Source organism: Rhodamnia argentea, chromosome 4, assembly GCF_020921035.1.
Source record: "Rhodamnia argentea isolate NSW1041297 chromosome 4, ASM2092103v1, whole genome shotgun sequence".
Taxonomy (NCBI): Eukaryota; Viridiplantae; Streptophyta; class Magnoliopsida; order Myrtales; family Myrtaceae; genus Rhodamnia; species Rhodamnia argentea.
Window position 1 is genome coordinate 7,587,196 of NC_063153.1, and position 23,280 is coordinate 7,610,475.

At 38.8% G+C, this 23,280-nt stretch overlaps 1 protein-coding gene and 1 long non-coding RNA gene across 4 annotated transcripts in view; one reads left to right on the forward strand and one right to left on the reverse strand.

Moving 5' to 3' along the window:
* Window positions 1–254: 254 nt before the first annotated feature.
* Window positions 255–18,905, reverse strand: LOC125314702. The gene is made up of 3 exons (XR_007198131.1): window positions 18,771–18,905; window positions 11,037–11,042; window positions 255–266 (listed from the first exon to the last, which is right to left on the reverse strand). It is a non-coding gene; the product is annotated as an uncharacterized LOC125314702 (long non-coding RNA).
* Window positions 8,401–23,280, forward strand: part of LOC115736156 ((-)-germacrene D synthase-like) — a 182,450-nt gene continuing 167,570 nt past the window's right edge. Inside the window, exons 1-7 of one of the 3 annotated variants that reach the window (XM_030667689.2) lie at window positions 8,405–8,560; window positions 8,963–9,239; window positions 9,570–9,945; window positions 10,105–10,323; window positions 10,436–10,574; window positions 10,742–10,993; window positions 11,102–11,448. In XM_030667689.2, the coding sequence (XP_030523549.1) occupies window positions 8,423–8,560; window positions 8,963–9,239; window positions 9,570–9,945; window positions 10,105–10,323; window positions 10,436–10,574; window positions 10,742–10,993; window positions 11,102–11,398 (1,698 nt within the window). In that variant the 5' untranslated portion in view covers window positions 8,405–8,422 and the 3' untranslated portion in view covers window positions 11,399–11,448. Of the gene's footprint in view, window positions 8,561–8,962; window positions 9,240–9,569; window positions 9,946–10,104; window positions 10,324–10,435; window positions 10,575–10,741; window positions 10,994–11,101; window positions 11,449–23,280 lie in introns of those variants that run through there. The other 2 variants (XM_048277594.1, XM_048277595.1) reach the window with 2 other exon arrangements.

Here is a 23,280-nt window from a genome sequence, read left to right on the forward strand (position 1 = left end):
TAAAATATCAGGAAACAAGAACAACATGCTCTGATACCAATGAAATGAATGAATCTTGAAAGCAAATGCAGCAGATTACATGGAAAACGTATCCTATAACATATTTGAATCATTGATCGTGAAGATTACATCATGCGAGGAACGTACTTTGATTTTCATAATAACTGCAAAATGAAGTTATTCTTGTGGGCTAGAGGCTGGGTTAGCCCACATGGGTGGCCTACGGCCCACCCATTAACCTAACATGATGTAACAATAATTCTGCTCTCATGACCAACAATCACGCTTTTCTACAAGTTTTAAGAGTCGGTCCCACTTATCTAGGTCATCAAGAAAAATGTGAACTTTCTTGTCATGGAATCTTCTTTTAATTTGCTTAATCTCTACATCAAAGTCATAAAATCTCCACTGGTTTGAAATTCATAATTTCTAACAATAATTATTTTCACAATTGAAACTTTGCCGTCCTTTGAAGCTTCTTGAACATCCTAAAGAAAGCTACACCTATAGACCGACTAGATATATGGCTAAAGACAACCTTAGTTAGAGTTGTCTTACGGTTGCCTCCCATATCATGAATTACTAGATAACAGACATCAGAAGAACCTTCATCTAACAAGTGCATGACGTCTTCAACTTGATGTTGAATTCCGGTAGAATGTTTGGGCAGATTCTTGTATCTTTTATTCATCTCGATTGAAATTTCAGCATCGATTAATCTAATGAGTTCACCTTGACTATCATATTGGATAGAAAAGGGTCTAGTTAGAAAAATTGTAGATGGAATATTAGCTTATCTAGTTCAGGAATATTGTAAATTAAACACAAACCAGCCATGGAAGTAGGGAGGCAACCAAGGGCGACCGCCCCCGTGCCAAAACATTCTGCGTATATCTTTTGTTGGTATATAGGAAAAGTTAATTCAAAACAGCCCCCCAACCACAAAACACACATACACACACACACACAAAAAGACAGACAAATTATGTTGTGCTGAAGCTGTAATTGTTAAATACGATTTAGATTTTTGGTAATTTACAAAAAGGCTCAAACCTTACCCTCTATTTTGGACATCCCATCCTTTGCTAGGAGAGGCCTCCCTCAGAGCCTCCTTCCATCGCTGCACTACATTGCAACCAAACTTCTGCTCGCGTTTCTGCATAGCGTCGTGGTACAGCCCCGTTATGAGCTGGACATCGTTGGGATCCACGTCGAGGAAAATTGGCAAGATCATGGCTTTGCTTTATTTCTCAGGCTCGGGATTTCTCTAGTAATTCACCATGCTTGCAAGCTTGCGAAGTCATCAGGCACTTGATGCATAGTTTCTGTAAAAGATCGCATATAAATGCGGAGCTCTTGATCACGCGCTCTAGTTCACCCCAATCGCATCACATATTCTGATCTCTTGATGATATCTGAAATCGTGAACCCTAGCTTCATCCATGGAGTGATAGAGGCACTTGGTGAAATTCAAGCGAGTGTTAAGCCCTTTGAAACTCAAGAGCACCTCGAATTCAATCCCCTGCAACAACTCGACATCACCTTTATTGGGTGTCCATACCATTATTCCATTCAATGAGTCCTTCCTCTCCATCTTTAGGAGCTAAAGCATATTGATCGAGTTTAACAATGAGGTGAGAAATGTAAGACCGATGTCTAATCTATGTGATTTTGGAGGATCTATAAGCATTGAACCGTGCTCTAAAATAAAATAAAAAACGTAATAGAAATAATGAGTTTCAACAAGTTCGCGTAAAATTGATCAATGTGAGTTTGCCTTTCTGTTCCATTTTTATTGAGAAATTTTTAAATTTGTCATCTTTTTTTTTTTTTTAATTGATTTGCATTCTCCTGTTACTTCAGTCAACACTAGTTTCTATTGCAGCTATATATTACTTATTCACTTCTCGATGGCGCAGGCGAAGGGTACTTGTTCTGACACGGCTTCGTTGGGAGATCAAAATTCTCGATCGACTTCGATTGGACGTTGCCGTTACCTTCAGAATTATTGTATATGTCTTTTAATGCCTGCAAAAATGAGTCACTTGGCACCTTTGGTAAGCCAGTTGGTGGTATACAGCTAAAGAAAGCTTAATAAAAGAAGAAAACATACCAAAAGATAAAAAAAGATGTCAAATATTTATAATAGAACGTGATTCCTTGTCGAAAAATTTTAAAAATCTCGATATAACAGAGAAAGAGAAGAGCAAACTTAAGTTAATCAATTCATTGTAAGCTTCTTAAAGCTCATCATTGCTATTACATTCCTTTCTTATGAGACCTAGGTTCAACTAGTCTAAATTATATACTAGTAAAATCCCTAGAATTATTTCAGTTAAAGACTAAGTCAATGACTATACCGAATGTATAGAACCTAAATCCCCAAGCCAACCTATAGAATACAATGCATTTCTTCAAACTACGTGAGTACTAGCTAAAAGAAATTAATCTTAATCTAATGCTGAGATTTAAAATCTAATCAAAGCCTATATTTTAACCGGTTTCAATATTACATATTTTCCGTTCTTATTATTTTTATTCTTTTAATTACTTTTTTTTTAATCTTTTTATTTGTTTCATTTTTTTCATTCATCCTTATCCTTTACTTCACTTTCGTAGCCAAACACGCACGGAACAGTCAAGCTTTTATTTTTGGTTTAATTTTTTTAAATATTTAATTTTTTTTATATTGTTTTGTTGATAGTTCTCATGAAAGAAGACACGAGTTGAATTCGTGGGCCCAATCCGAATGCAAGTCAGATTTAGGCTTTATAAGTTTGGGTGGCAGATGTGATTGAGCTTATATGTCAAGCCCAACTTCGAATACAACCATACCAAGCTCATTTTCTTATATTTTGCCTACATTAAGCCCATTTTTCACTATGATCACAACATATTTCTCTTTTTCCCTTTTGTTTTTTTAACTTTTTTATTTCTTCCCCCAAAAAAAAAATATATATGTTTTCTTTCATTAATTTTTTTTTTTCATTTTTTCAGCTTTTCCATTAGTCTTTCTTCTTAGACAGTGAGAGCTCAACCTTAATCAACACAAAAACCGCAAAAACGTTAAAGTATTCAAAACTTTAGGCCATGGACAACGTGCTCCACGGTAACTTACCTCCCCGTCACTCGACTGCAAAGCCAAAACCCCACACACGTACGTTCAAAGAACATGGATATGTTAAACTAAGGCAGTAAATACATAGGTAACGAATGTCACCGTAAAAACCGATGACTCCAAACCACACCCTCATTGGTGAAGGCCGTCGAATCCAGCAGGAATACACGAACAACACAAAGAAAACCACAAAAAGCAATTGGGTTACTCTAGGCTATACATCCAAATTTCAGGAAACGGGACTAAAATGAATGAATCGAGGTTTCCATTCTTGATTTGAACATGTTATGAACATTTGTGTAAAGCATTTTCACAAACATGTGGTGTTAATTTATACTGCAACACACATAAACATCAAGCTAATTTCGCTCCAGACAAATGAGACAGCATCCCGAGGAGTTTAAACCCACTAGCTAATCTCCAATTAATGTTCGACTTTAACTCAAACCTAAGCACTTGACTCTCGGACTCAGATTCAACAAAACAGTGCAAGAACAAATCACACAGGGTTTTATCAGTTGCAAATCGAAGCACTTCAGGAGGGAAAAGTACATTAAAAGTGATATAACTTGTGTATGATATTCACTTCAGTGCCATAACTTTCAAAAATCGTTCACTTGAGTTCATGTCTCTCCTTCTACTTATTATTGAAATATTAGAAATCTCGGAAATCTCACATCGCTTGACGATAAGATTTATATACTCTTTTGATTCATGTCTCTCCCTCTACGTATTAGTTCAATCTTTTGTATTGTACATTCTGACATCATATCATGAGTAGGTGCTATTCTTACCGGGTATTTTTGTCCATATGTCGCTCCTAGTCCGGCTTGCACGTAAGAAGGTGTCACGACCCGAACCCCGCGAGCTCATCGACATCCCACCTGGCCACACTTATGTACGGTTCTCCAGGATCCAAAGGCCAACAAATTCATGCGGAAGCAAAAACAAATCCCCGTACAGAAACAATTAACATCACGATGACTTGGGACGGTAAAAACAAACTTATATACATATCCACACGTTCTATACAATTTTCCAAATCTACGGCTTCGGAGGCCACTGTACAAGCCTATGACCACTAAAACAAAAAGATTACGTGGTCGAAGCCTACTATACATCCCAAATAAAACAGCCAGCAAAAGTCAAGAGGCCAACTACCCTAGGCCTCGTTCTCGCTATCCGGTACTATATCATCTCTTGCCTCCAGCTCATCCTCGTCAAGCTCGGGTGGCTGTTCCGCATCCGATGGCTCTACAACCTCCCATCTTCTCCCGGTACCATGACATTAGGGAATACCGAATCTCCTGGGCGGAACACTCATGGCTGAGGCGGGTGGTCCGAAAAACAACGAACCCACGACGGGGTGAGATAAAATCTCAGTAAGCTAGCCCCTAATCCTAGATTAGGGCTCTAGTGCCTCCAGACACATTTTTCAGTGAACAATTTCCAATAATTCTTCTTTCTTCCCAAAAATTCCACAATTTAATTCCAGAAAATTCCGTTCTTTCTCCGAAAATTCTCACACCTTCTCCAATATTCTACGTTACTCCCGTTTCGGCGTTCCACGCCCGCGTCTAACAATAAAATATTCTACGTGCTCCCGGGGCCCGTTTTTAGCACACCAGGCCATAATATAAATGTCCACCTTACTCCAAAAATTTCCACGTTACCCCGAAAATATTCCACGGCACTCCGAAAATATTCCACGTTACTCCGGAAGTATTTCACGTCGCTCCAGAATATTCCACGTTACTCCGGAAATATTCCACGTTACACCAGAATATTCCACGTTACTCCAGAAATATTCCACGTTACTCCACCGCCATCAAATAAGTTCATAACATTGAGCCTCGGACCTTTATGGAACATGGCTCTATATATATACCAGGGTCTCGGACACATAGGAATACGACCCACGGATCTCGGTCTCGGACACATAGGAACACGACCGGATCAAGTCTCGGACAATTAGTCGAACACGACTCACTTTGGTCTCGGACGACTTAATTGAACACGACTTTCTTACTTTCTCGGTCTCGGACAATCGGACGAATACGGCTCACTTTGGCCTCGCACGACTTGATTGAATACGACCCTTCTCATTTTCTCGGAATAGATCGGGACCACGTGATTCACTCACGTTAGAGAATTAATAATTCGGGATCACCCGATTAATCCACACTAAACCCAATATTAATTCATACTACCCGATCAATTAACACTACCATAGTATCTAATCCACGTCATGCGACCATATTACGCTAACGTAGCAATTTATAAATCACGTACCATTAAAATTATACCAACGTGGAAATTTATCACGGCCGAACAATAATAATTTTCTAACATATAAAATAATTCTACTATAGTACTAAACTATAGTACTAATGCCACATTTATTTAGTGCCATGGCATAACAACTTTATATCACATAAAAGTAATCCTAGTTAATATATTAACTAACCATGGTTCAAAAATTAACTAGAGTTAAATACTAACCTAACCATGATTAAACTATAGCATAAAGTAACTCTAGTTAGGGCATAAAGTAACCATAGTTAAACTTTGACCACTATTATCTTCTTGACTTTACTATTCATGCAAGAACAAGCTTTCTCTCTCCTCCAAATATTCATTCTCGGCCAAGGCATAAAAATGGCCAAAAACAACCAATTTTTCACCCAAATCTACCAAATCTCAAGTCCATTAGCATCCTAGATACCTAATATAAGGTTAGGGACCAACTTACCACTATTTTAGCAAGTTTTCCGGCGAGAAACCAAGAAAAATTTTGACCCTAATCCGGCGGCTCCGGCAACTCCTCTTGACCGGCTTTAACCCACGGAAATCCGGCGACTCCGAGTAGCTCACGGCGGTAGTCGAGCTCCGGCGGTTCAAGGTGACACCGGCGGTTGTTTGAAGAATTTTCGATGAGGGAGAGAATGAGCAAGGGTGAGTTCGGCCAAGAGAGGGAGTGAGCTAGAGAGAGAAAGGGGTCTTGAAAAATGAAGAAGAAGAAAGCCAAAATAATTAATATAGGTTAAAATAATTATTGGGTGGGATATTTTGGTGTCTTGAAAGTCAAGAGGGACAAATTGGTGATTTTCTCCACCAAAAATAGTCAAAATTCGGCCAAGGGGTAAAATGACCAAAATACCCTTCGTTCCAAGTTAAAAATGGGGTATTTTTCGAGGGTAAATGGGTCCTTTCCCATATCCAGTCCAAATTTATTTTTCTTGAACCTCTTTGGGGCGAACCGCGAAGGAATTGCACCCAGGATGAGGAAACGTCCAAAATTTTTATTTTTTTGAAACCCCTAAAGGTCCGACCTGTCGGATTACAGGATGTCACAGAAGGGGTCTTACAATATTATATGAATGTGGTCATCCCGAAGCTAGCATCAATGCGATATGCTTTCCCCCTTAGAAAATTATTAAGTTGAACTTTGTAAATGTCAATCATACTTATCTATTTAAGCGAGTAACGTGGGGAAAATAGGTGTCCTAAAAGACCAAATTAGAGGAGAGACGATGAAATTGAGTGAGCTCAAATTTTGGACGAGTCATAGAACCTAGAAGCCACCAGACATGGAACACGCGACATTTGTGACAAGTCAGTCAATCAGTCGGACAAGCTCCGTCAAGTTGAGAGGTGTCATGAAAGTGACCACCCACTGAGAAAAGCATCGTGCATCCCCCCTGCTGGACTTACCCAACTTGCGTGTCTCAGAAGCATTCGACAGTTTTGAACGGATCATTTTCGTACATGAAGCGACCTCGGACACGATATGAGGTTTGTGGATTTTCAAGGTTCAGGCGTTTCACGTTGTCCTTGCCAATATAGCTCGGACAGTTCGCAAAATAGTCAGCTTGAATTCTGGGAGAGCCGTCCATGACGGCATTCATGAGATATTCATCTTTTGTACAGTAACACCTTCACATGGTATGTCAATCTGACCTTGAAATTTGATGGAAGAACTTGTTTTGAGAAAATAAACGTTTGATGGATGACCTCAATTTTTGCTATGCGTTGAGGCAATTAGATGACGCTATTGATGAGAGCGTCAAGAGGGAGCGCAAGTCTGAGCCCGTTAACATATCTAGTTGGACTCACCTTCACTCAAAAGTGCCAACTTGGATATATTAACTGCTCCACACCACATTAATTCTCTAATGTAGGACTTCTCTAACACAATTCATACGTGCATTCTAACAATCTCCTCATCACGTGTGAGCTCCAGTGTTAGGTTTACTCCCCTTTAATCGAAGTATCATTTTGCACCAACATATCTCAACTTGAATCTCCATAAATATCCATCGAGCCCGCATTGCTACACCACAACGTCACACCAGATTCCTTCATTGAGATATTCACCAAAGATCGAAAAATTTGATGAGAGCATGCAGCAGAAGTCCAGTACCTTTACCCGGGAAGATTGCCAAGAGGGAGCCCAAGTCCGAGCTCGTTAACATATCTAGTTGGACTTATATTCACTCAAAAGCTTAAGCTAATGAGTTATGGGTCAACTTGGATATATTAACTGCTCCACACCACATTAATTCTCTAATGTGGGACTTTTCTAACACAACTCACACGTGCATTCTAACCGCTGTGATTGTCATTCCTTTCTTCTATCCATAGTCAAATGACTCCTCTTCTCTCAAGAAAACAGAGGCTACTACTTCACCAAACAGAAAGCCATTAACAAACTCTAATCATTGTGTTCTGGCTTAAAATTTGCTTAGCATTGCTATTGGAGGGTGAAAAAGAATGTACAGAAGATTCAAATGAGGCATAGTGTCCAAAACCAGTAATCTCATATGGCTTTACTAATTAAAAGTACAATTTTACAGCCGAAAACCTGATATCCCTCGTAGGAGGTTAAACCGAAACGCATGTCACCAGAGTTTCAGAGGATAACACTCCGAAAAACCACGACAGGACGGCAAAAGTAAAGATACACCCGAAAAATAAGTTTGCATGAGTACACGATCAAGCAAGAGCTTTTTACAATGTACTTAGAGGGTTATCAGAGTTGACAAATGCTGAAGAACAGAAAAAAAAGAGACCAAAATTTTCGGAAATTACGGAGCTGATCATAGTTATTTAAGATGTAAAATTCCAATTCAACATTAATAACACCGTAATCTACCCAGATTATTGACGCAGGCCAAAATCAGATGCCCTAGCCTATAAATACCCATCGATGTGGTTTCGACAATCCCAGAAAAGCCTCCACCCTCCAGTGTTCTTCATCTGTATTTGCTCAGTCACCTCAACCAAGAAAACAGCGGAAAAGAAATGTCTCTTCAGATTTCAGCGATCCCATCTTCTTCTGCTCAAGATGCAAGCCAATTCGCTGTACGCCGATCAGCAAATTTTCATCCAGGCATATGGGGGGATTATTTTCTCAAATATGCTTCTGACTCCAGCTCGATGGTGACATACAAGCTATTCTTGGATAATGTTCCGAGATTTTTTCGTTCGTTGTGTTTTCTGAAAGCTAAGAACATAGAACATAACTTTCATGAATCATTGGACAGCATCCCACTGCATTTGATAAAGAGAAATTGATTTGAAACTGCATGCATGTGTTAGTGTTGACATAATTCAAAGTTTCTATGTGTACCTTGTGTCATGCGCATATACTTAACAAATGTAGAAAGAATCCCTTCACTCTTAATAAAACTAGTCATGATGGAAGAATTTTAGGTAATTTCAATCATATTTATTGTGGTCAATCGGATCATAGGCAACCTAGTGTATTTCTTGCATTAAATCTAAATTCACGTCATTTTCCGCTAATTATTTTTTGAACATCCAATTTTACATTGATTGTAGAGTTCTCATGCCATAGCAGAGGATCGAATCGAAAGATTGAAAGGAGAAGTGAGCAATATGTTGAAGGATGCTACGGCTAAGCCTTCGCAGAAATTGAACTTGATAGATCAAATCCAACGCTTAGGAATTGCCTACCATTTTGAAATTGAGATAGATCAGCAACTGGAACAAATCCAAAGAAGCTATTCCGGATTTCACTGCGGCGACAACAATGACTTGCATACGGTCGCTCTTCTCTTTCGATTGTTGAGACAACATGGTTACACTATTTCAAGTGGTATGTAATGTTCTAATTCTCATTTATCGATTGGTTGGCGAAATTATAATGCAGGCACTGGTTGATTGTCCATTTGATTGATTAGAGTGAGCACATAATATCACTAACATGTTTAGCTCTCACTAGTTTTGATTTCTTTATTGGTTAAACTTTCTCTTTGAGATTCTCAATTCTGGCGTTCTTCAAATATTCTTGCTTCGAAAGGTGAATAGTCCTTTCTTCTAATTCCTCAGTTTAGTACGTCATTTTTCCAATTGTTTCTTGTTGAACATGAATTTTTCATAGTATCACATAATAACATCTTTTGCCACTTTTCTTTTGGCCATTCAGCAATCTTTAACAAGTTCAAGGACAACAAAGGGAATTTTAGCGAATCACTCATCGCCGACGTGCAAGGACTGCTAAGTCTATTTGAAGCTTGCCATCTGAGGTCTCATGGTGATGATATTTTGGACAATGCAATCGGTTTTACTGTAACTCACCTTAAATCAACTGATAAAGGAAAACCAAACCCCAATCTTGGAAAACAAGTGCGTCGTGCCTTAAACCAGCCAATCCACAAGGGAATGCCAAGGCTAGAGGCGAGGCATTACATTCCACTCTACCAAGAGAATCCTTTGCATAATGAAGTCATGTTATCCTTAGCTAAACTCGATTTCAACATATTGCAAGGGCAACACCAGAAGGAACTCGGCAACCTTACAAGGTTGGCTTCATGATGGCATGGCTATAGTAGCTAGATGTTCTGAGAACGCCAAATTATCACAGATTGATGTGTTAATCTCTTTGGCTCATCGGTCTAAAAGACTTTCTATAATTCTTTCAATGATGTGATCTTTAAATAGGTTTTGTTTGTATACTGTAGGTGGTGGAAGGATTTAGAGGTAGAAAGGAAGTTACCATTTGCTAGAGATAGGCTTGTGGAGATGTATCTCTGGATGTCAGGAGTCTATTTTGAGCCGGAATATGAAACCGCTAGGGTAATACTAACCAAAGTGGGAATCCTGGTTTCCATTATCGACGACATCTACGATGTCCATGGCACATTGGAAGAACTAGAACTCTTCACGGAAGCAATTGAAAGGTACAGGTTGCACTCGGATGCTTTTCTCAATTTACCAATAATAAACTTGCTTATTCTAATTTAATCAACTGTTAATTAGGGTCGAGTGTGATATTTCTGAACTTGAATTCAGGTGGGATGTCAATGCCAAAGATGGATTGCCAGAGTACATGCAAGCGTGTTACAAAATAGTTCTTGATCTGTATGATGAAATTGGCTATGAGATGACCAGAAATGGACGATCGTACCGGCTCTTCTATGCAAAAGAAGCGGTAAGCTATTCAAGGTTATATCAATCAAATGCAATTTTTACTCCATCCACCAGCAACAAAATATCGGGTTTTTATATAAAAACGAGAGACCGTCATATATTTAAGTCCACCAGACACATTGAAGTTTGAATATTGACGTAGCTTTATGTTTGAGGATGAATCCTTAGATGAAAAACCAAGTGAGAGCGTATTTCGCCGAGGCCAAATGGTTCCACCAAAACCACGTACCAATGATGGAGGAGTACATGCCCATTGCATTAGCATCCTCTGCTCTTGAAGTACTACCGGTGACGTCGTTTCTGGAAATGGGAGATATTGTAACCAAAGATGTTTTTGACTGGCTGTTATACAGCAACCCCAAGATGGCGAAGGCTGTGAAAGTAGTCGGTCGGCTCATGGATGACATTGCCGGACACAAGGTATATAAAAGCTACACCATTGAACAACATCAACTTATATAACTTTTGTCTGATAGATCTCATCAATAAGAGAAAAAATAATAATTCCCAAGAGATATTTGTTAACAGTTTGAGCAAGAGAGAGGTCATGGGGCAACTTCAGTGGAGTGTTTCATGAAACAGTATGGAGTTACCGATGAAGTGGCTAAGGAGGAACTCCGTAAACAGGTGGCCGACGCGTGGAAGGACATTAACGAAGGGCTGCGCCGTCCGGCCATTGTCCCCAGGCCAATCCTCACGCGAATTCTGAATTTTGCACGGGCCATGCATGTGGTGTATAAAGATGAGATAGATCTCTACACTCATGCGGAGACCACGTTAAAAATGTATGTAACGTCTCTGTACGTCGATCCATTGCCCATGTGATGGTCTGGAAGAACAAGTTTAAGTACCAAAACGTCGTAGATTGCATTATGTGTCACTCTTCTCTGGCCTGGGAGCCCCCCTTTTTTTTCTCCTGTGGAGTTCGAATGAAATGGAATAAGGAGTCTGTGTAAATGTGGTATTGGAATATATTGATGTCCAATATGAAACATTATTTATTTGATATATGCTTATGACAGTTTTACAGCTGCAATTACTCAATCATATTAAAATTATCCATATCATCTTCGTAGCTAAACAATCATGTCTCATCTCAGAAAAGGGCATCTCCTATTATACCATGACTTTTACCAGAAGCTGACCTAGTCCCGCGTTTTGTTCTACATATATGGAGCAGTCATGCTCTACTTAGCCTAGTCTTAGAATTTGATAAAAGATAGTTTCAGGTCCCATGCGAAAATTACTATAGCTTTTGAGTGGACATTCAAACTCGACTCATTCTATCGCCAAAAAATAAATACGACCTTATCAGGAAAATTTCATCATATAGAGAGATTTTATTGTCTATTGTAAAAATGAAACTAAATTGAACCCAAATGCTACTTTTTCTACTAGATTACGAAGATAAATAGCGTGATGACGATGCTTCTAAAATACCTTTTTTTGCCATTCTGTTTCTGTTTACTATGTAAGCAGCTCACTATAAAAGAAGTTCACTACAAATGAAATTTTAGGACTAAATTTCTCGTCACGTTTTTCCATTTACTAGCATAGAGGAACCCAACATGAGCTTCGCCTTTGGTTTTTATCATAAATTTCTCAAGAACTTGAGACTCCCATTGTTATTCCTCTAATTTGAAACACTATGAAAGAGACTTTGCCTCCAAAATATTGAGAATGAAATAGGTAAAGTAACAACAATTACTAGTTTGCAAGTAGAAAATCAGACATGCTAGCACTGAAAATTGCCTTTTCTATTGAGAAACATTTCTCTATATGTGAAGAAATGAACATAATTGATGACTAACGGACATGTACTTACAATTGCAAGTATTGGAGAAAAGTATCAAAAATGTCCTCAATTTATTACATTGGTATTAATTAAATCCTAAAATTCTCAATTGAACCAATTTAGCACTAAAGCTTTTCACATTAGTAGTAATTCAGTCCATCCGGCCATTTTGGCCCAAAAATACTCATGTGGACATTGGTTGTCTTACTTGGCACGGCTAATGTTGACGTGAACACTTTTATAGTTTTTAAATTTTTTTTTATTTTTTTGTTAAATTTTTTATTTTTTATTTTCATTCTTTTATTTTTCCGTTCCTTCCTCTTTTTAATTTTTTCCTTATTTCTAGCCCCCATCGCCATTAGGGGTATGCAACCGGACCTGGTTTGCCCAAAACCCGAATCGGACCACCTGAAAAATAGGTTCGGGAATCGGTTCTCATTCAAACGGGTTCGATAACCGGTTCTAAATTTTGGGAACTGGTTGGAGCAAAGCCGGTTCATGATTCCAAGTACTTGGGAACCGGACCAATTTTGGAATTGATTTTTAACTACTACTAAAAAAAGAATAGTCTCGCTCGCCTCACCTTCTCTGTTTTTGGTGGATTGTAATTTCTATTGATCATATTAGGGATTATTACTTTTGGTGAATAGTGAGTGTTATTATTCATCCTTTACTTTATATCGTTTCATCGCTACTCATATTATTTTGCTGAAAAAAATGAAGAAAAATGTTCTTGGGTAGACTCTGGAACAACACCAAAAAAATAGGGTAGGATCCAAAACAGGTTCTAGTACTAATAAGGTAAGTTTTAGGTTCCAAAAATTTGGAACCGGTTATAACGAGGTTAGTTTCGGGGTCTTGGTCCATAGCCCGCCCACCTGGCCATGTTCACCCCTAATCGCCATGCCCGGCGCAGGCACCGAACACCGAATACCGACACATATTATGAGTGGGCCACCAATCAAGCGGCTCTAATATCATATGTTAGGATTCAGCACACAATCAAATCACAGTAAAAGAGAAATTAAAAAAGAGAAATCGAGACATAATGTTTTATCATAGTTTACCCTTAAATTGGGGCTACATCCAACAGAGGGTTTCACTATAATTAGTACCTCACACCTCTTGTTATATCACTCAATTACAAACAATAAAGAGTATATAGATCAGTAGCTATTTATGAGCCCAAGCCCAAACTATCAATTAAAAAGTATGGGCTCAAACTATCGATAAGCATGACCCACGTGCTTTCTTGCCGTTGGGGAGTATAAATCTCACCCCAACATTTTCTCACTTGGTGAATATTTCCCATGCTTCTTTAGACCCGACACGCTTGTACACCATTTAAACTTTTCTGCACTTACTGCCTTGGTAAAAAAATCTGCATTATTCAAGCGTGTGTCAACTTTTTCCAGCACTACAACTTTTTGTTCTGCTTTTTCTAGGATGAAGTGATATTGGATGTCGATGTTCTTTGTTCTTGCACTAAAATCTAGGATTTTTAGCCAAGAATATAGCACTCTGACTATCATACCCAATCTTCCCTTCTCTTTGTGTAAAAGCAAGCTCTTTACACAATCTGCGCATCCGGATCACTTCCTTAGCAGCATGAGTGAGAGCCATGTACTCTGCCTCTGTACTAGATAAAGTAATCATGTTTTGCCTCTTTCTCATACAACTCACATCTCCATCGAACAGGGAAATAAATATCCGTTGGTTGACCTCTTGCTATTAATATCACCTCCCCAATTAGCATCCACAAAACATTTCAATTCTAACGCTTGTTGTCCCATTGAACTTTTTATACCTTCATAACGATTGATGTGAGTTTCCTTTGAAAAGAAACCATGGCATTTCTTCATGTGTTACTCATAATTAAGCTAGCCTAAGAAAACGGAAAAAATGGAAGAAAGTTTGCCATGTGTCGGGTGGAGAAAGTGTTAATGTCATTTTCTCGTACAACACTACACATCGCCGGGCATATGCTCAATAAATTAACAAAGAAAGGTTTAGTACTAAATTGGTGGCACACCGCTGCGCATATGCTCAATCATCCACCTAGTTTTGATAGATTAGGTAGACTTTCTTTGGAGCTCCAATTTCAAATTGATAAATTCTCTTGTGAGTTTGGTAAATCGGGCGAACCATCCGATGGTTCATATCTTCTTACCCACAATCTCCACAAATTATCAAGCTCCGATAGATCGGGTAACCTCCCTATTTGAGCTGTATATCTCAATAAATAATTCCTCTAACCATTCCATTTCTACCAAATCTCGAATCTTGATTAGCTGCGAGCACCGACTAATTTCTAGCTCTTTTGAGCTTCTCTAAACTTGATAGGCCCAATAAAAAAAACGATTCACCATCGCAAACCTTTAAACAATGGAGATTCTCTAGCTTTTCAAACTCGATCTCTCTCAACCCCCATCTAGAGAGTATTAACACGGACAAATATCTCTATTTGGAAAAGAGTGGTTGTTCTATCTGTTTCTTGGCATCACTAAATTCGAAAAAAATGAAGACCTAAAGGAAGCCTTGTGAGAGATTGAGAATCATCGCAAAGGATGTGAGAAGTTGAGGATCATCATCACATATTGAATGGTCTAAAGTTGAGGAGGCCGTGTGATAGCTATATTTCTACAACCGTGATATGTGTACGTTTCAAGATTTTCCAACATCCTTATGGCCGTTGGTAGCCCTGTTATCTTACTTTAATAAGTATTTAAGCACTTCAGCTTTTTGAGATATCCAACAGAAGTAGATAGTTACGTAATCTTTGTATGCTTCACATCCAACTAGAGAAATGACTCTAGTCCTCCAATGTAATTCGTAGCTCCCTTATCTAAGTGGATTGCCGGTTCATTTCCTCCGCCCTTTTGAGATCTCCTATAGAATGAGGTAACTTTCTTATCTTATCAAAAGTCATAAATAAGCACCTTAGTCATTTGAAATATTCAATATAAGTGGCAACTTTGTAATCTCTGAACACTACAAGTCTATGTCGACCAATGATTCGAGTTCTCTAATGGAGTTGGGTAGCTCTGTTATCCGAGTATATCCCAGGTTTATTTTCTCCAACCTTTTCAAACATTCAATAGAATCTACTAATTGTCTGATTCCTGTGTTGAACCAATCTAATACGAGCAACGATCTCAATTTTCCAATGGGATCCGGAAGCTTCCTAATCTGATGACAAACCATTAAAGACAAGCATGTCAAGATCGCCATCTCTCCAAAAAATGGATGAAGCTCTCGTATACACTACCCCACTAGCTTTAGACTTGACAGGTACCTAAGACCACATATTGCAAAAGGAACATCGGACAGGTGAAAAATAGGGGCCCATGGATGACTTCGACGTCTGAACTCAAGATGCAAAAATTTCCAAGCGCTTCAGCATAAGGCAATGTATAAATTTCAAGTCACGATTCGCCTGCGAAACAAACTTCGAATTAGAATAGTAACGGAAGGAAAATGGAAACAAAAACACTTATGTGATATGAAACAACTCCAAGCATGGGATCCCCAGCAAGTACGAAGTGCAGCAACGCCCGGGGAGTCATCTTGAATTCTCGAGAAGATTCTTGAAGTCTCCCACCATGTCCCCTCTCTCCCTAATTCATGTGTTAAAGAAGTCCTACATCGGAGAAATGATGTGGGGTTGAGCGGTTAATATATCTTAATTGGCCCATAACTTATTGACTTAAGTTTTTTAGTGAATATGGGTCCAACTAGATATGTTGATGGGCAATTACTAGGGCTCTCTCTTGACAATCTCTTTAGGTGAATGTATCTGACTTCCGTTGAGCGCTCCCAACAAATAATATATGGTGTTAGAGCCGATGCTTCTGCGTGCTCCCAACAAATGATATATGGTATCAGAGTCGATGCTTCTACGCTCTCCCAACAAGAGATATGATGTCTTGTAAGGCATTCTGTTTGCTTTTACATTAAGATTGCGAATGTAAGCTATTAACATGCGTCGCTAGCTATAGACTATGATATTACCTTCATCTCACTCAAATAAAACAATATTAGTTTTCTTCAAACACAACACAAGACAAAAGAGCAGATCGTGGAATGTACTCCAAACTTCGAGATGATGTTCCCTAGAGCACAAAGACAGTAGCCATGGATAGAGTTTACCTTTCCACAACAAATCTTGGGACTGTTATAATATTTTATAGATAATTTGATTCCACATTTGATTATTTCATTAATGTTTATTGATCGCATTAAATTGAGTGATTTCTGTTTTCATCCAAGAGTCACGATACCCAAAAGTTACGATAACGTATTGATGGATGACGTTATCCGAAGGGGTGCAAATGGGAGAATTTAAAAGGGTCATTTAAGTCAAACCCTCTAATCGTCGGTTTTCATTCTAACATACATACATAACGTACGTTTCTACAATAAACACATACCATCGCATAGAGAGGGCAATTGGCTAGAAGCACCCATCGTTGATTGTTCAACGCTCTACGGATTTTGATTTGTCAATCGTCTTTATCAATGGATGGAGCTAAGTAAAGATTCCTCACATTTTCGCATTTGGTTTTGATTATACGTGATTTTGTTTGACAACGTATAATCAGGATATTCAGTCTTAAGAAGTACTAACATTTGGTATCAGAGCATGTATAATATCTGCCTTGATGTTTAATGCATGATTTGTGATTGAATTATTGAGTTTTAGGTGAATTTCGTGGGCTATGGGTAAATCGCAAATTTGGGTTTTTCGGGCCGGAGAGAGAGTATTGATTCTGGCCAAATTTTGGCAACCCACGACCCGACTTCGGATCGGTATGGTCATACTGCCATGAGGAACAATAGCCCTCTATCAATTCAGCATGTCACTAATCGCTGGAGGTTATTTTTCATGGCAGAAGCAATTAGGGTTAACGGTTGCATCTAGATGGAATTTTGCTTGATTCTCTCAAATTTCTAAATCATTTTCATTGATTCTAAAACCTATGTAGTCGTATCAACATGTTGAATAAAACCCACTAATTATTTTGGTCGGATATGGGCTGTCGGAGGAGAATCGGACGACGGACAAGCAACGGAGTCGGGCAGGATTTTTTCGCCCTCGTTTTTGGATATGCAATTGCAGGCACCTGCATTGCACGTGCTGCGGGGGAGGGGGAAGAAGACGGGGCACGTGTATACCCACAACACGCCCTCACGTGGGGAGTGCATAGGCAGTGGGACCCACGTGTAATAATTGGACCGTATGCAATTGCAACCTGTTCATGGGTGAGTGTGTGTGCATCTCGACTATGAAATTTGGTATGGGACAAATTGAGCAGAACGACCGAAGTACATATTCACACATTTTTGAGTTATAATTGCATTTTGTGTGGTATTATGATAGATAAGTTGAATGTGGATGAGATATCCGCATTGTGATATGTGATTGATTGATAGAACATACTGGATAAGTTGATGTGATACCTTGCCCATGAATTGATTGATATGATTGATATGTCATGTTATACATTACATTATGTAAGGCTTCTGGCGGGTAAGCTCGCATGTGAATGAGATATTTATACTATGATTTTGTGACTACTTAGTAGGGGTTCTAAGCGAATTAACGCCCTAGCCGGGCTTAGGCGTTGACTCACCGAGATTTATTTCTTACCCATCATTGTTAAATCATTTTCGGGTTCTAAGTAATGGAGCTAGTAGTTCTTTGAGAAGGCGATGAGGATGAGGGTGACGTAGCCTTATATAGAGTAGATACGAAATTGATCCTATCCCATCCCGAAGTATGGGGCTGATTAACGTATTGTCTCGGTTGGCCTAAGACGTGTCTGTAAATGAAGTTGTATTTTTGAATTTGATACGTTTCCTACTTGTCTATCAATGTCTTATGTTATTGTTTGGGAGTATTATACATTTCCGCATGTGTAGTTAAGTATTGAAGGTCGATAGCATGCCCGTGATGCTATCCTTTATAACTTGAGGGATGAGTTGGTATGTATGTCGTGTGCTGGAAGATCGGGGCGTGACACTCAAGGAGATAAGGAAGACAAAGAGTGGGAGCAAATGAATCAGAAAACGGTTGGCTTTATCCAATAATAGATTGACGATATTATGTTTCACCATGTTGCCAAAGAAATGAAGGCGGATACTTTTTGGAAGAAACTGTAAGATCTCTATGAGAGGAGAACTCCATAAAATAAAGTTCTTATAGTTAAACAACTTGTGAATTTGAGATACAAGGAGGGTAGTAGCATGTCGGAGCACTTGAGTGAATTCCAAAATGCTGTAAATCAATTGACAAACCTTGAGATTGACCTTGGTAATGAATTGCAATCATGTTTGTTGCTTGGTACTCTTCTCGATAGTTGGGACTCCTTAGTTGTAGCGTTAAACAATTCGGCTCCTTACGATGTGCTTTCTATGAGTATGGTTAGAGAAAACTTGTTCAATGAAGAAACAAGGAGAAAAGGCTTGAATTATGCTTCTAGATCGAAGGCACTTGTCATAGAAAACAGAGCAAGAAGTCAATCATGAAAGTTTCAAAGTAATGACGGGGAAAATCAAGAGGAAGGTCGAAGTCAAGGTTGAGGAGGAGTGTGAAGTGTTACAATTGTGGCAAGATGGGACATTATGCCAAAGAGTGTTGGCAACCAAAGAGAGATAAATCCCATGATAGAAATGTAGATAGAAAGAAAGAAGAAAATCAGGCTACCGCGGCAATTACATCGGAGGGTGATATTGTGTTCATTTGTAACGACAATTGTGTAGGACTCCTCAGCTGACATGTTCCAAATATTCAACTTCACTTGATCTCCACAAGTACCATAGATGACGATGGTTGTTGCAATTCCTTCTACGATGGCAAATAGAAATTGACTAAAGACTATGGTAGTGGCAAAAGGCAAGAAAAGATGCACTCTTTACACCATGCAAGCAAGTTTGATGCGAGAAGAGGTAAATGTAGTGGAGGACTCCTCAATTGACTTATGGTATATGAGGCTTGGTCATCTTAGCAAGAAGGGGCTTGAAACTCTTGCTAGGAAAAATCTTCTACCATTGAAGGAGAGAAATATGATGGAGTGTAATCATTGCCTAACGGGTAAGAATGTAGATTCTCATTTCATAGTTCATCTCCACACACAAAGTCAAATATACTTCATTTTGTTCTCACTAATGTTTGTTGCATGGATGCTAGAACACTTAGTGGTGCATTTCACTTTGTGAATTTATTGATGATTGCTCTAGAAAAATATGGGCTATTGCTTTGAAATCTAAAGACCAGGTGCTTGCGGTTTTTAAACCATTTCATATCGTTGTTGAAAGAGAAATCGAGAAGAAGCTAAAATGTATTCGAGCTGACAACGGTGGATAATATAGAGGTTCGTTTGAGTATTATTACGGGGATTATGGTATCAAGCTTGAGAAGACTGTTCAGAAAACACCACAACAGAATGGAGTAGCGGAGAGAACGAACCGGATGATCAATGATCGGATTCTGTGTATGCTATCTCATGCGAAGTTGCCTAAGTCATTGCGGGGTGAAGCAGTGAGAATGGCAGTTGACTCGATAAATTTTTCTCCATCGGTTCCTCTTAAAGGGGATGTTCCACAAAGAGTATGGAGTGGGAAAAATGTTTCCTACGGTTAACTGAAAATATTCGGTTGCTGGGCATTTATGCATGTTCCAAGAGATGAAAGGTCGAAGCTTGATGACAAGTCTAAACATTGTATGTTATTGGGTTATGGACATAAAGAATTTGGCTAAAGATTATGAGATCCAGCTACAAGAAAGTCATTAGAAGACGAGATGTGGTGTTCTTTGAGCATCAAACCATTGAAGACATCAAGAAGCCGGGAAAGCCAAAGAATGTAGCTCAGCATGTTGTTAGTTTTAGCCCATATCCTCCTATCATATTGGGTGGAAATCACGGGGGAGAAGTATATGAAAATCATGAACAAGGTGAGTCCTCACGGAATGTTGATTATTTAAGTGAGACAGAAGAAATAGTTGTGCTAGAAGAATCGGTTGAGCAAGAACAAGCGATCCTACCTCAAGTTACAACATCAAAAAGAGAACGTTAACCGTCACAAAGATATCAATGAGTATGGTTTACTCACTGATGCGGGAGAGCTTGAAACTCATGAAGAAGCTGTGCCATGTGATGAAAAGAATGAGTGGCACGAAACTATGCAAGATGAGCTCAAATCTTTGTATGAGAACTATACATTTGAGTTGGTGAAGTTGCCTAAGGGCAAGAGAACACTCACAAATAAGTGGGTGTACAAGTTAAAGACGGAAGAGAGTAGTTTGAAATCACGATACAAGGCTAGGCTTATTATGAAGGGCTTTCGTCACAAGAAGGGAATTAACTTTGAAGAGATTTTTTCTCTTGTTGTGAAAATGCCTTCTATTAGAGTTGTTCTTAGGTTGTTTGCTAGTTTGAATTTAGAAATCAAACAACTTGATGTTAAAACAGCTTTTGTTCATGGAGACTTAAAAGAAAAAAAGTACATGGAGCAGCTGGAGGGTTTTGAAGTTGAAGGCAAGGAGCATCTTGTATGTAGGTTGAAAAAGAGTTTATATGGTCTCAAGGAAGCGCTAAGATAGTGGTACATGAAGTTTGAATTATTCATGGAAACTTACGGATACGGTAAGACCAACTATGATTCTTGTGTCTTTATGAAAAGATTCTCAAATGATGATTTTATTATCCTCCTATTCTATGTGGATGACATGTTGATAGTTGGGCATGATGCTAACAAAATCAAGAGCTTGAAAAATGAGTTGAGTAAAGCCTTTGCGATGAAGGATTTAGGACCGGCTAAGCAATCCTTGGCTCGAGAATCACTCATGATAGGAAGAATAGAAAACTTTGGCTATCTCAAGAGAAGTACATTGAAATGGTGCTAAAAAGATTCAACATGAGCACATTTAAGCCAGTAAATCCTCCACTTGCTAGTCACTTCAAGTTGAGTAGTAATGAGTGTCCTACAAGTAAGAAAGAGAATGAAGAAATGATGAAAATTCCTTATGCATCCGCTATGGGTAGTTTGATGTACGCCATGGTTTGTACAAGACCGGATATTACTCATGCAGTTGGTGTTGTGAGTAGATTTCTTTCAAATTCAAGTAAAGAGCATTGGAGCACCATGGAATGGATTTTGCAGTATCTTAGAGGCACTTCTAGATTCTGCTTGTGTTATGGAAAAGGAAAGTCCGAGTTGAGTGGTTTTTTAGATTCCGATTATGCCGGTGACAATGATTCCCGAAAGTCCACTTCGGGTTATATGATGACCTTTGTAGGTGCTAGGGGAGCGAGTTTCATGGCAATCAAGATTGCAAAAATGTGTCGCCTTGTCTACGATTAAAGCAAAGTATATCGCTATCACCGAAGGAGGCGAAGAACTCTTATGGATGCAAAAATTCCTAGAATAGTTGGGCTTGAAGTAAGAGAAGTTTGTTCTATATTGTGATAGCATGAGTGCTATCTATCTTAGCAAAAATCCGGTGTTGCATTCAAGATCAAAGCATATTGATGTGACGTATCATTGGGTCTGCGAAAAGTTAGAAGAAAAACTCTTTCTACTTGAGAAAGTCCATACCGATGACAATGAATCCGATATGATGATCAAAGCTTTGCCCATGATGAAACTTGACTCTTGTAGAGCCAATTCGGGCATGATGAAACTCCCCACATGAGGCGGAGGGACAGATTTGTTAGCCGAGTCTGCCTCATTTGTGGGGTTAGCTAGAAAATAAAAAGAAAACAAAAATAAAAAGACAAAAAGAGAAGAAAAGTCGAAAGAAAAAAAATGAAAGCGAGGAAAGAGCAAGAAAAAAAAAAGAATAGAGTTAGGCTGCTGTCTTCATGCATATAGTGGCTGAGAGTGTGAAAAAAACGGGGAGGGGAGAGAATCAATTCGGTGAAAGAGAAATTGAGAGAAAAGAAAAGAAGAAAATGGGTGCAACTTTCTAGTCTCGTTTCGTAGGCCAAACATTGATTGAATTAGCTCAAATTTGAGTATGTTGTTCGTGAGATCGAGGACTACGACTTGATCTATTTCGCTCCTTGAGATTCGTCTCTAAATTCTCCAATCGCCGTTAGGGTTTTCTTGCCCCCTTTTATATTGTTTCACCTTTGTGGTGAGGAAATGCTCTTATAATATTGATGTCGAGCCTCTAATGTATGGCTAGAGATAAACACTTTGTGTGCCTTCTATTCTTGGTGATTATCGGAAGTTTTTTGGGTCATCTCGTGGTTTTTTCCTTTTTAATTTCCACGTAAATCTTGGTTCGTTGTCTCTTTATTATTCCGCTATCATATTTACATATTGCGAGGCTATTTTTACTAGATATATATTGTTAGTTCTTGCGGGGGATAGTTTGATCCTGGATTGGCTGAGTATGTGCCGAAGTGCTGCCCGTTTTTCCCAAAAAAGATGATTTAGAGGTGTGGAGCCCAATCAAGGTATCTTATCTTATGTTTTAATCATTTTTACTCCAATTTCTCCTTGTATTCGTGGCTGATGGTTTGCCCATTTGAAATATCATTACCCATCCGTCGATGGCAACCAAATTAAAGGTTCTAGCTCTAAAAACAAGTGAGACATTAGAGAGGTTGACTCTTGAAAGATGTGGTAGTTTATCGGAAATGGACTGTTTAATTGGAAGGCTGAAGTGCCTAATTGACTTCAATATGAACAATAGCTTGCGTATTGAAGAATTGCCTAAAGAAATGGGAGGGCTAGTGAAACTTGACCACTTCTCTTTGAAAGATTGCTTTAGGGGTGAGCAAATGTGACACCCGGGAAATTCGAATTTTGTAATTTGCCCGAATTCAATAAAAAGGAAGAAAATTGAATTTTAGTCAGTGCAAATTTTGGATCGCAAGGATGAAAGTGACAAATTTTGGACGAT